Raw genomic sequence first — 13,278 nt, 5'->3', positions numbered from 1 at the left:
CACTTGGAGCAATACTTACCATCGCTCTTGACAAAACGAGTGGCACAGTGAGAAGGTTCCTTACCCTTCTTTGGAAGGAATCCAAGTCCCTCCTTGTTAAGGATGCACCGTTGCTCACTCAAAATCTTGTCAAGAGTGTTCTTACCCTTGAAGCACCTCTCCAAGCTCTTGTTGAGCTTAGCCACTTGCTCCTTAAGCTCATTGTTCTCAACAACAAGTGAGGCATCACAAATAGAAACACAAGAGCTAGAGCTAGAGCTAGAGCTAGACATATCCACAAGATCATCACAAGAGGTAGAAATGCTAGATGATGTAACATGATCAATATGGCAAGTAGCACTATCATCAAGCAAATCACAAGATATGCCAACATCAATGAGAGCTTCATGTTGAGTAGTGGAAAGGAGGTTGCCATGAGCTTCCTTAAGCTTCTCATGAGAAATGGTGAGTCTCTCATGAGAAGTCTTTAGCTCCTCATACAAGACCTCCAAAGAAGCATGATCCTTCTTTAGGGCCTTGAACTTGACAATCTCCTTCTCACTATAAGCATGGAGCTCATCAAACATACTCACAAGCTCATCATAGGAAACATCATCACAATCATCATCACTCTCACTATCACTAAGAGATGTTACCTTAGAGGAGCCATTTGCCATGAGACAAAGTGGAGCGAAGAGTGATGGAGCCTCCTTGATGGCAACAACAGCCATCTTCTTCTTCTTGGAGCTTGCATCATCACCACCTTCTTCCTCGGACCCGGATGAGGCGGAGCTCTCCTCATTTGAGTCCCATTCCCCGATGAAGGCTTCAATCTTCTTGCCTTCCTTCTTGAGCTTCTTCATGAGCTTGTAGCCTCCACTCTTTTTCTTGGATGACTTGTCTCCATCATCATCCTTGGAAGGGCACTTGGAAGCAAAGTGTCCCTTCTCACCACACTCAAAGCACCTCAAGTTGGAGAGAGTCTTGTTGGGTCTGCTATTTCTTCTCCTATTTGAGTTGGAGCCCCTTCCTCTCTCCTTTCTCCTTCCCAAGAGATCATTGAACCTTCTAGCAAGAAGGGCAATCTCTTCCTCCAAGTCCTCATTGGCTTCATTCACCTTGCCCTTGCCCTTGTCTTCAACTTCGGCTTGGAGAGCAATGCACTTCTTGGAAGGTGAGGCTTCCTCCATCTCCTTCTTCTTCAACTTGTACATGTCATTGGTGTTGATCTTCCCCAAGAGGCTTGCCGGTGTCATACTTGACATGTCGGAGTTGATGAGCATGGTGACAAGGGTCTCATACTTCTCCGGTAGAGCCCTAAGCATCTTTTGGGCAACCTCAAGATCGGTGTAGTTTGCCCCAAGCCCCTTGAGATCATTCACAATGACATTGAGCCTCCCATACATGTCATTCACACTCTCATGAGGCAACATGGAGAATGTCTCATATTGGATCTTGAGGAAATGAAGCTTGGCATCCTTGTACTCACTTGTGCCCTCATGGATCTCCGCCAACTTGTTCCAAATCTCATATGCGGTCTCAAGGTTGCTCACTCTATCAAACTCCTCTTGGCTCAAAGAGTTGAACAAAGCATTCAATGCTTGGGCATTGAGTTGGAGGTAGCGGTGATCAATCTCTATCAAGGGCGTGCCGGTGATAGCAAAGCCTACATCCACAATACTCCAAATATAGAAGCTCATAGCTTTGAGGTGAGTAGACATTTTAATTTTCCAAGTGGAATAGTTTGTGCCATTAAACATGGGAGCCTTTCCTACATGGTTCACCTCGTTCGACATCTTCTCTCTAGGCGGTGAAGCCCAATCAAGAGAGACCAAGCTCTGATACCACTTGTAGGATCGAGATGTCGACTAGAGGGGGGGTGAATAGGCGATTTAAAACTAAATGACACCTAATCAAAACTAACCTAAGTTGCTAGGCTTGGTGAGGGTCAACTCTAACTAAGCAACTAAGTTATGTTTTGCAAACCTAAGGTGATAGTGGCTCAATTATATCTCTAGGAAAAGTAAATCACACTCCTATGTCAATGTTTAGCAATCCTAGGGTGATATGATCTCAAGTATGTCTCTAGAAATGTAAATTGCACAAATGTAAATGCGACAATCAAATTAGACAAGGAGACAAGAGATTTTTCACCGAGGTTCGGAAACTCGCCGGTATCCTACTCCCCGTTGAGGCGAGCCCAACTCCACCGCTCAACCACGAAGCCACCGCACGCCCCCTTCGTCAAGGGGTGGGCAAGGCGGGAGCCGGCCCACGGAGAGGACTACCCAAGCCTCGATCACTAGGGTAGTTCTTCCTTCACTCCGAAGGTGGTGAACTCCAAACCACTCACAAACCGGCGCCGGGCCTCCTCCACAATCTTCTCGGAGAGGTTACCGGGCAACTCCTCCACAAGCCGTCTAGGAGGCGGCAACCTCCAAGAGTAACAAGCAATGACCCGGTGTGGAGATGATCAATCAAGTGCCACACTAGCTCTACAAATGGAAGCAATGCTCTTGACTCTTAGCTAATCAACCCTCTAACACACTAGATGGATGAACACAAAGCTCAAGTGGGTGTGAGAGAGGTGCAAGGGATGTATGCAATTGAATTGGGTGCCAAGAGAGTCGGCTTGCTGCTGATGGGGAAGTATTTATACTCCCACCCACCAAAACTAGCCGTTGGGGGCGAAATCCCCCAACTTTGTGCTCTGCTGGTCTGACCGGAGGTATGTGGCTGGTCAGACCGTGCTACTCTGCAACAGCAAGAAAACTAGCCGTTGAAGTGCTGTCAGAGGGCCCCATCGGCCTGGCCGGTTAGACCGGCGTTGAGTGGGCGGTCAGACCGGCCTTGGCTCGGTCAGACTGCCATCGGCTCGGTCTGACCGACTACGGCTCCATCGGCTCTGTATCGGCCACCCCGAGCAGCACCATCCCGGCCTCCAGGGGGCCGGTTTGACCGCGCATGTACCGCCGGTCAGACCGGCCTTATGCGCCGGTCAGACCGCCTTCTTGCGGCCGGTCAGACCGGCCAAGGCACGCCGGTCAGACCGCCACTATGTGGCCGGTCTGACTACCCCTGGTCAGGCCGAGCCCAGTGAAATCCCAAGTGATTGTGTGTGTGTGTGTGTGATGAAAAGCGAGCACACGTCTAAATGCATAATGACCTAATGTGGCAATTTAATCATCTCTTTGCTAGGTCATTACCCCTCTTAATAGTACGGCGAAACTAGAAAATAAACTAGCAAATTTGATCGCCCTACACCTCGATCAATTCTAAATTAAAGCACTAGTTTTACCGTCTTGTTTCTCTTTGCTTTGCGCCGTCAATTTTAATCCATCGATAGTCATCCATGCACACACATGATGTGGACCTAACTTAAAATATTATCTCAATAGCAACGGTTAGTCCACAATTAGCGCTTGTCATTAATTACCAAAATTAACAACGAGGGCCTAGATGCTTCACCAGCGAGTACCGAAGGTAGGACGATCATCAACTACGTCAGTGTAATCGTCCTTGTGGGCCACGGCCACACTCATGTATGGACGTCCGAACGAGAAGCGCTCGTACGACCACAACATGACCAAAAGTGGACAGCCCGTGAAAATCGCCTCCCTTTGTCCGGTCTTAATACAAGCGTCGTAGAATCCACGGTATGTGGCTGCAAGGACGGCTGATCCCCAGCTAAACTATGCAGAAGGCGCTATATTACCTTCAGCAATTTGGTGAGCAAGGGGGATTAGCCTGGCGTCCACAGAGTTCACGTGCGAGCCGGTGAATATGACCCAACCAAACAGCCAAAGTAGATAAGCCTCAAGGTACAACGTCAGTTGGTACTCCTGGACATCGTCGGGCATATATCGCACCTAAAAAAAACAATGTGTTGTCAGATATGTTAATGTGAACGGAATATGCCTTAATTAAAAATATTCAATTACCTCAAACTGTGACAACTACTTCAATGTGGGGCCATGAGTTTCTTTTTCAGAGAAAACTATTTTGTCCTCATCATCGTCTGTATTACTGGTAGCGTACCGTGGCAAAATACAGGCATATCGTGATACAATATCATCTCTCCAATCTTCCGGAGGGTCCGGAAGTACAATTGCCTGGCCGGCAAGTGGTAGCCCCGTGAGCATGGACACATCCTGCAAAGTTATGGTCATTTCTCCACACGGTAGATGGAATGTATGTGTCTCTGGCCTCCACCTATCAACCAGTGCCATAAGTAGGGACTTGTCGATATTTTGTCGTCGTTTGCTATGTGCCCCCATTTGTTTTTTTTAGGTTCTCTAGCGTCGTAATGCATCCTTGCCTGCGTCATCTGAACGAAGGTAAGAAGACCTGCAGCTGACAACCTATGAGGAAATTTACTAGTCACATTAGGCAATGTTATAGTACGATATCATGATGTTGCAAACTTTAACCATTTATGCACCTCGGCTTCCATCATGGATCAATCCCCCACCATCCGGCTGTACGCGGTATCAGTACAACTAGACTAGAGCAAGAATTTCCATCAGATATCTTCTTTGCACAATGTCGTGCATCGATCTCTTTGCTAAGCAACGGGTAAGGCCACTCATCTTCCATATTTGCATGTACATCATGAAGGGTAAATTAGAAATTTCATCAAGTGCACATACGAAAAAGTACATAATGCATTAAATTAAGGAAAAAAAATTTCTCATAGTACAAGTACAAACTCGAGCAGTATCATTGAAATAAATAGTACAACAATAGGTTTACAAATGTTACAAACTTGGTAACACCTTACAATAAAATCTTACAAAATTACCATAATAAAATAAATATTACACATGCTTATTGACTAACATATTACAAACTTATTGAAATACAACGTCATGTGGAAAACATATCATGACCGAATATAAATAACCGGACAGTGTAGGTTATAACTACTGCAGGTTTCCTTCCTCCCTATCGTGAGCACCCTGAGAGCCCCTTCTATTCTTCATCGCACGTTGTTGCCTAGGTTCCATGCTTGAAGATGTACCCTCCTTGTTATTCTTGCAATCTCTAGTGCAGTGCCCGTACTGAAGACAGTCCTCACATCGCCTCACGGGCCCTCCCGCTTCGGATGCATCCATATCATTTCTTAAGCTCCGTGTTTGTCTTCTACCCTTACCAGCCTTCAACAAATCCAAGTCTGGCATGGTAAGGGTGTCAGGATTTGGATGTATAGTGTGCATTGCCTAAAGTTGCTCAGATCGACACCACTTTCATTTTCCATAATTTCACCTTCACCGAAATACACTCTAAATGCCGACATTCCTGCCATTGCAGACAACACGGACTAGTCCGTAAGGAAGTCTTACAGAACAAACGTGTCCTATTCGTGACCAAAATTAGTTTACACGCATACTGTTTTTTGATAAAAAAATCTACTTATTTATATTTCCATATTATTTATAAAAAATCATGTACTTGTATAAAAAATTTATAAATAAATAGTTACGTAAACATAAATTATTTACTTACGAATACATGACAATGCAATTCATTATTTATAATTTTACTACAACTTTGACATAAAAAATATACACATAACAATAAAATTAATACATATTAATTAATTAAAATACGTAATTAAAGATAACTATGGCAATTAATTTAAGTAAAAGAGTATGTAATACTTAAAACAACACAACCATACCATATTGTACATAAATATGATGACGAAATATTTACCTGCGTTTATCAGATGCCGCCTACTCCTTTTTAACCAGCTTGCTCGTATAACAATTGCTGCCTCAAAGTTTAGTTCACTGCATAATCCATATGTTTAACTAACAAACTAATTATACATATCAATTAATTTTAATACAACAAATGACTACTTGCACCGAAGAAACATTGACGGAAGCTAAGTTAAAAATCATTTTGGTTAGCTCTTTCTATTCTTTATCTAGGACAATGACACTCATTGAGCCGCATCATGTTCTTTGCTACGGACTGTTTGTACCTACTTATATATGACCTCCGAAACAATACTACTATTGCAAATTTGGATGAGTACATTTAATATATTACTACTTTAACTATAAATTATCTAACTGACCGTAACTTTACTTAAATACAAAATATTTGTAACTATCAGTTAGTACAAAATTATCTATAAATTTATCATAACATGATAAATTAATAGAACTAAGTTTAACTTCACTTGATTAATTACATAATCAAATTAATCATAACTACCAATTTATTATAGTATAAAACTATTTGCAGCGACATAAATTTATTTAACTACACTTTAATTACAACACCAAATAAATTACAAACTGTCTATTAATTACAAACTGTCTTCCATTATAGTATCATACCTTGTCTTGCCTTCTTCTTTTCAACCAATTTGCTCATATAAAAGTCCCAATTTCAAAGTTCTTCGTACTACTGCATTTCTTTGTTCGTTCGTAACAACCTACAATGTAAAGCACGTGTTTAAGCACACCATATATTTCCCGCTACTTAACGAATATTTATACATTTTCCATTTCTTACAAAATAAATAAATGCATGAACTACTAAGTAATTGTAACTTAAATTTACTACAAATTAATTACAACTTCAATTTAATTTTTGTACCACATTTAGTAATTATCAATACTATTAATATCAATATCAATAACTACAAATATAACTATTAATATTTTAGTTTTTTTAATTTCTTACATATAATATAGGTCGTATATATAAAATTAAACATCACATGAACTACTAATTAATTATAACTTATAATTAACGTATATTATAGGGTAAATTGGAATCATGCCATTATAATTTTGCAAAGTTTGAGATATGCTATCGGTATCTCAATGACATGTATGACCCACATGAGTCAATGACATGTGGGTCAGAATGGCATATCTTAAATTTTGTAAAATTATAATGGCATGGTTCCAATCTTCCCTATATTATACTTATCTACCTTATAAATTAATTATGTCTACCTATTTTTTAACCCGAATCGACTCTGTTAACTTTCTACATTTCTATTTTTACATACGACCTAACAAAATATAATGTAGTTGTAACTAATACATACCTAAATTTTTCTCTGACATAATTACAAACAAATATTAACTACGTGAACTAATATTTTCTAAATCCTCATAGTACGAATTTGTGCTAATAGAAAACTAATCAACTTACGTGTCTTTTTTTCCTTCTTTCCACTGCATGCACTGCCTCCTCTCTTCTCTTGCTCTTCCTCTCCTCAGTTCACTCCCTTCTGTCTTCCTCTGTGAGGACCATATCCTCTCCTCTCAATTTAAGCCCGTGAGTGCATTGGATTCCAACTCTAGCAGTTACAAATGGCCGGCATGATGTGACTGCAACAGTGACCTGATAAGAGAATGTACAGAGCTCTTCCACCTCTCCCTAAAAAGCTAAGGTAGATGGCTAGAACCCGTGTAAAAAGCAAAAAAGAAATAGAGATGGGAAACAAAGGTGTCGGTGGCGAAAAGCGGCAACGCTCTCGCGCATGCGGAGCGCGATACCGAGGGCGGTCTCGCGCGTGCGTACCGCGATACCGAGCCTGCTGTCGCGCCCTCGATGCACTCGCTCTCGCGCACGCGTAGAGCGAGACCGCGAGCGGTCTCGCGCCCTCAAAGTGCGACAGCGCTGCCCCACCTCGCTCCTCGCTCTCGCGCACGCGTATAGCGACACCGCGTTCGGTCTCGCGCTCCCAAAGCGCGACGCCGTGGGCCCACTGCCCTCCCCCAGGCTTTCTCTCTCTCGCGCATGCCGCGTCAGCAGTCTCGCGCACGCAAAGCGCGATACCGCGTGCCCACGTCTTCCCCGTCGCGTCATAACTGGTCTCGCGGTTTCATATTACGAAACCGGCCTCGGTCTCGCGCAACGAAAGTGTGAGAGCGATGGCTCCGCCCGAGGTAGTCGTGGGGATTTCTCCACGTGGCGCTCTCGCTCGTGGGAAAAGCGATACCACTGTGGTTTCGCGTCTCGCTTGCGCGAGAGCGCCAACTCAACTTCGCTATCGCTCCGTCAGATCGCAATTTCGCCACACTATCGCACTTTCAACGAGCGAACATCGGTATCGCTATTCCAAAAAGCGATACCGATGGTTTATTTCCGCAAATCGTTCGCTATCCGGTATATTTTTGCACAATCAATTGATAAACAGTATAATTTCAAAAATTTTTCGTCCAAGTTGAGCGCTAACAGTCACAACGACCCTCTGATCAGGGTAGAATAATTCAGGCATCAATGTTGCTGGAAACTGCTGTTCTTCAGGCCATCAACTACAAACACTTACTTAACATCAAAGCACTCAGACATTAACTATAGGTCTCATGTACATACATACTATAGCATGTAATGAGCTGGGTGCACAAGCAGTACAGTGGTCATAAGCCACAACTTGGTTTTACAAAACACAAAATAGATGTACTACTACTAGTAGTAGTAGTTCATAGTTTTCCATCCGTTGCTTCATACGATCAGGTTCTTCAGGATTCCTACTTCCTAGTCATGACATTTTTACAAAAGACATAAGCAAGCTAAGACTTCCATTCTTGCTCAGGTCCTTCATGGATTAGTCCTACACTGCCCCCAAAACTCAGCCCTCACCACCTGCAAAAACAACAATATGGCGAAATGAGCTCAATGTATAAATATTCTTAAAAATATAAATGCATATACATTGACAATAACATGTTCTTGAGAACTGATTTGTGGGAACTAAAATGAACATCAAGGCAAAGGTACTAGAGAGTGTGGGTACTCCAATAGCATAAGTTGAAGAATGAGCAGTCCCATTTCTAGTTACTACCAGAAAAAGTGAGAGTCAAGGATTTTATTCGTAGAAAGAAAAAGGTAGTAAAATTCACAACATCACGCAGTAAGAAATTGAAGTGAAGTTTACAAGTTCATTCTTGCAATATACCCTTGTGTTGTTGTGGTGCCACCAGCAGGTCAACTTCCCCTGCAGTCACACAAGCATTTTTCCTTATAAGATTTTATGGGGGTGAAGGAAAGTGTTTCATATAGGCTGCAATGTTTGACGTAGCATTCACTCGTCGAACACTTGATGGTAAAAGAATGGCGGTAGGTTTCAGCTTCTAAGGTGACTAAACATAATCAAAGCGAGCTAAAGGCCTAAAACTAAAAAAAAACATGAAAGTACCATTATGCTAATTTTCAAAAATTAAAACTTCCATCTGCTAGTTGTAAAATGTAAAACTGCCATCTACTTGTGAATTTCTGATCAGTGCTAGCAAGATTGTTGACCACCCTGATGAGTGATGATACAATCAGTTAACCACCAGTAGCAATGATTTTGTATCCCACATTTTGTTACTATAAAAACAATTGCTACCGAAGCAGTAAATATATGAGATCAATCAGCAATTATAATCCATGGACATTGTACCTGCGAGACTTCCTGCGCTTGGTCACTGTGAGTTGCTTCACTTGATTGCAAACGTACTCAACACACTCACGCAGGGTGGCCTTCCTCCCATCCTTGTAGTTCCACAGCTCATACGCGATGCTTCTGTCAGCTAGGACATTATACTCTTTCATCTCCATTAGTGCATTCATGACAGCCTTGTGAGCACCTTCTCCATAGTCCCTCTTAAGCTCTTGCAGCTTTTCATCATCAACATTCACAATCTCCTGATTACGCAAGCAGAAGGTCAATTCAGATTAATCTTGACAATCGATCAAGCACAAGCTGTTCGGTACCACGGAGCCCTTGAACAAAGAATGGCATACCTTACCGTTACCGTCAACTGTGATTGTCTTGAAGGGATTCCAGCTTAGGTCACTGAGTTGCTTCTGCCACGATGAGTATAGTTCATACGATGCCTCGCCAACTTCTTCTGGAGGTAGCTTAGCAAGACATGCAATCTGGAACACCTTCTCATTCAACTGTCCCATTTCCTTTATCCCAAGTTTCCGTCCACCGTTATCAATGTCAAGGAATCCCTGAAACACCAACATGCATATAGCATCACCTCTAATGCCACACTTTAATTTGACCATACAAGAATTTAGGCAGTATCTATAAGTATCATCAGAGAAATTCTAGGAGTATGAATCAACCTTGATCAACTCTTCTCTAACTGCCTCCAGGTCATCATCTTTGCTCACCAGAGCACCTGAGGCTTCCCCAGCATTCGGGTCACTCAGATGCCCTTCCATTAACTGAAGCTCACCAGGATCACCTGGAAGTCCTTGAGATAAATGTTTTTGTTTCTGCACCGATCTTTTCTTGACCTGCTTTTATATCGATACTTCTATAAGCAATATAGTAGCCCAGCAAGAAAAAAACAATGAACATAAACTGACTGCAATGACAAATAATTAGCTTATAGATTTGGTAGGCACATAATGAAAATATCAAGAATTGAGAATCCATATTCTAAACAAAATGTTCCATACATCAGGAGTTCTCATCGATTCCAAGCAACGTGGAGATTGGACATTGATTTGACTCGTATACTCTTGGTCATCAGCCTCACAGCCCGAAGGTCCTTGCAATGGCCTTTTGCGTTTTTGCATCGATCTTGTTTGCACCTGCTCCAAGCAAAAAAAAAAATGCTAGTTATTACTTTATTAGTACAAAAAGTATGCTAAGGCATGATGTGAAAAATATAGACATTTGTGAGGTGTTAAGTTACATGGCTAAATAGGAAGAATTAAAATAAGTTGAAAACATAATGTGGTTAGTCAATGCCATGAAGAAATTATGAATAATTTGGGGGCAGGAACTATAGATTATTACCCCTCTTGGTTGCATAAGCTCAACCACAATGCCGCTCTGCTGCTCAGCCTGAATATTTCTCGCTTCACTCTCTTGAAGCTGTTTCTTTACAGACTCTAGCTCATTGTTCTTTCGAGAGATTTCCTCTTTTGCTGCTTTGAGCTCGTTGTTTGCTGCCACAAGCTCCTCCTTCATTGCTTCCAGAAGTGCGTCATTTCCTGCCATAACCATTTCAAGTTACATATGACACCTTTACTAAATAATAGTTCAACATTGGAATCGACGAAGCACAACATTGTTCGTGAGAAGGCCACGAACCACGCTGTTCAAGCTGGAACCTCTCCCTCTCCTCTGCTATTTCAGCAACCACATTTTTCATGTCCATGTACTCAACCAACACATCCTTGAGATAATATATCTTCGAGTCCACCTTAGAAGCCAATGCCGCAAGGCGCCCACCCACGCCTCTGGTCTCTGCCATGTTTCCTGCAGGTTCAATAGGCAACAGAATATGACTTGACAGTCACTTGAATTTTGCCCAACTTATGTGCATCAAAGTAATGAAAAATGTGCATCAAATTCAACTTATGTGCATGATTAAACTTATTTTCCCAACTTTATGTGCATTATACTGCTAGTGTCTAAGTGGAAGCAAACCCAGGAGACTCAATCCCACAACCATAAGCACCAAGAAACAGCCCACACACAGTCCAACAAAATTGGTGAGCAACATGAAATTGTTGCAGATGACATTAAAAAGTAAAACCCTCACCTTACCAACAGCCAGTTATCACCACCAGTCCTGAAGCCCACCTGTAAAGATTAAACAATGCAGTAGGAATTAGTAAACTGGAAGGGAAATCAACAGCACATAAAACAAAATAATATAGTTGAAAAAAACCGCAGGAGTCACATCGAAGGATCCACAAGAACAGAAGTGAAAGAACATGCATAAAGCGAGTTCCATCGAACCAAAGAAACCTACAAGAAGCAAAGCAGTGGAAACGATGGTTGCAAAGAAACGCAGAGATCCGACCGAGAATGCAAGATCCGCACTTGCTCTTCAGAGAGCAGCAAGAAAACAAAAAAATCCGCAACTCGTTGCAGATGAGCATTCCAAAAAGAAAATCAAGTTTGCAAACAAAGATTTTCTTTCTAACCACCAAAACTGAGAAAAAATTGAACAAGTGAAGGGGAAAAGACGAGTATTTTCTTCCGCAGACAGAGAAGCAAAGGGCAAAGGCTCAAACACACACAAAACTCGCTTCATCCATGTGAAGAACAAAGATCAAATCAAATCAACCAAAAGATCCAAGAATCATATGAACCCCTCCGATCTACTACCTAGCGCAAAATAAATAAATAAATCAAGAACTGCTCTACAAAGAAATCGATTCATCTGATGGTCTGAATGTCTGATCATCCCCAACCAAGAAGGCAAGAACAGTCGCCCACAAAACAAACAAGATGAGAGAGAGAGAGAGAGAGAGATAGAGGTTCCGATCACCTTCCATCCAAATCACACAAAGAACCCAAAAACTCGCTGGAATAACAAAAGCGATTGATGCGGTGCTCAAAGCTTGGATCTTTTTCTTGCACAGGAGAAAGAGAGAGGAGAGAGATGCACTTACACCGACTCCTAGTGCTCTGATGGAGTGAAACTGTGAAAGAAAGGTTTCCAGTACTAGTGCCATCTCATGGACTATACACAGCTGTCCAAAATTGGGACCCACATGTCATGGACTGTATGTGGGCCCCACACATCACGGGCTCATGCAGAAGTTACCTGCAGTGAAGCTCTGGGGGGGAGGCTTTCAGTTTCAGTACAGACAGTTTCAGTCAGGAGGTTCAGTCACTGATTTGGTGGGGTCAGAGTGTTGGTGGGCCCAACAGCCAGTGACAGTAAAAGGGAAGCGGTTGGTTCTGATGTGGAACTAGCCTGTGGGTCCCAGTTGTCATACGTGGATGAACTGCAATTATCCACATATGACTTCTGCTTTTTGCTCATCAGAAAGTTCAACACCGTTCAGCATACGGTTGTCGTGATCTGCAACTCATACAGTCATACTACTACCTGTGGCCTACAAGTGTCCTGCACAATCATAGTAGTAGCAAGCATGAATCCAATATGTTATTGAGGGCATTGAAATGTTTGTTTTCGAAGATAGTAGCAAACAAAAAGAGAAGACAATGACATTTTATACATTGGGTACAGATTAATACCCAATTAATACCACCAATGCTACTCTAATAGGGCAATGTATAGGGCAACGTATCCTATCCACACGCTACCTCTAATGCACTTATGCACTCAGTCATTGTAGGCCCTCCGATTCCAATCCAACGGATACAAACTGAGGTTGGCATATTTTTGCACGAAACCGCCCACACCCCTCCACCTAAATTTAGAGGTAACACCTCACTTAGCTTTCCTCTTCTCTTATTCAACATTTTTCCCAAATCGATCACCAATCTCCACCATGCTGTAGGAATGGATGCCGGCGACATCTTGAATCACCCACACAGAGGCACGCAGGGCCTCGCCG

General features: G+C 42.3%; 1 protein-coding gene across 5 annotated transcripts; it reads right to left on the bottom strand.

Annotated features, from left to right (window-relative positions):
- Positions 1 to 8,213: 8,213 nt before the first annotated feature.
- On the bottom strand, positions 8,214 to 12,406 carry LOC127758052 (factor of DNA methylation 1-like). Of its 5 annotated transcripts, none has more exons than XR_008013578.1 (10): positions 12,240 to 12,356; positions 11,505 to 11,545; positions 11,051 to 11,218; positions 10,754 to 10,950; positions 10,411 to 10,545; positions 10,072 to 10,248; positions 9,742 to 9,954; positions 9,398 to 9,642; positions 8,891 to 8,950; positions 8,214 to 8,598 (listed from the first exon to the last, which is right to left on the bottom strand). XR_008013578.1 is itself a non-coding variant. In XM_052283670.1 (10 exons), exons 3-9 carry the CDS (start codon positions 11,211 to 11,213, stop codon positions 8,941 to 8,943), a joined length of 1,140 nt encoding a protein of 379 aa, XP_052139630.1. In that variant the 5' UTR covers positions 11,214 to 11,218; positions 11,505 to 11,545; positions 12,364 to 12,406; the 3' UTR covers positions 8,214 to 8,598; positions 8,912 to 8,940. The 5 variants fall into 5 exon arrangements, 4 of the variants coding, with proteins under 4 accessions (XP_052139630.1, XP_052139629.1, XP_052139631.1 ...); XM_052283670.1 differs by lacking the exon at positions 12,240 to 12,356 and adding an exon at positions 12,364 to 12,406 and having other exon boundaries at positions 8,912 to 8,950; XM_052283669.1 differs by having other exon boundaries at positions 8,912 to 8,950.
- Between the last annotated feature and the right edge of the window lie 872 nt (positions 12,407 to 13,278).

Source organism: Oryza glaberrima, chromosome 12, assembly GCF_000147395.1.
Source record: "Oryza glaberrima chromosome 12, OglaRS2, whole genome shotgun sequence".
Classification (NCBI taxonomy): domain Eukaryota; kingdom Viridiplantae; phylum Streptophyta; class Magnoliopsida; order Poales; family Poaceae; genus Oryza; species Oryza glaberrima.
The sequence above is the reverse complement of the archived record's forward strand: the minus strand, read 5'-3'. Positions and strand labels throughout refer to the sequence as shown.

What these genes read in the sequence shown, in the direction of transcription:
- LOC127758052 (XM_052283670.1), bottom strand. Translation starts at nt 11,213, where the DNA reads ATGGCAGAGACCAGAGGCGTGGGTGGGCGCCTTGCGGCATTGGCTTCT. An exon ending in AATCGATGAGAACTCCTGAT is followed by an intron (nt 10,249 to 10,410) that starts GTATGGAACATT and finishes TCGATATAAAAG; the next exon opens with CAGGTCAAGAAAAGATCGGT. An exon ending in CAGTTGACGGTAACGGTAAG is followed by an intron (nt 9,643 to 9,741) that starts GTATGCCATTCT and finishes TTGCGTAATCAG; the next exon opens with GAGATTGTGAATGTTGATGA.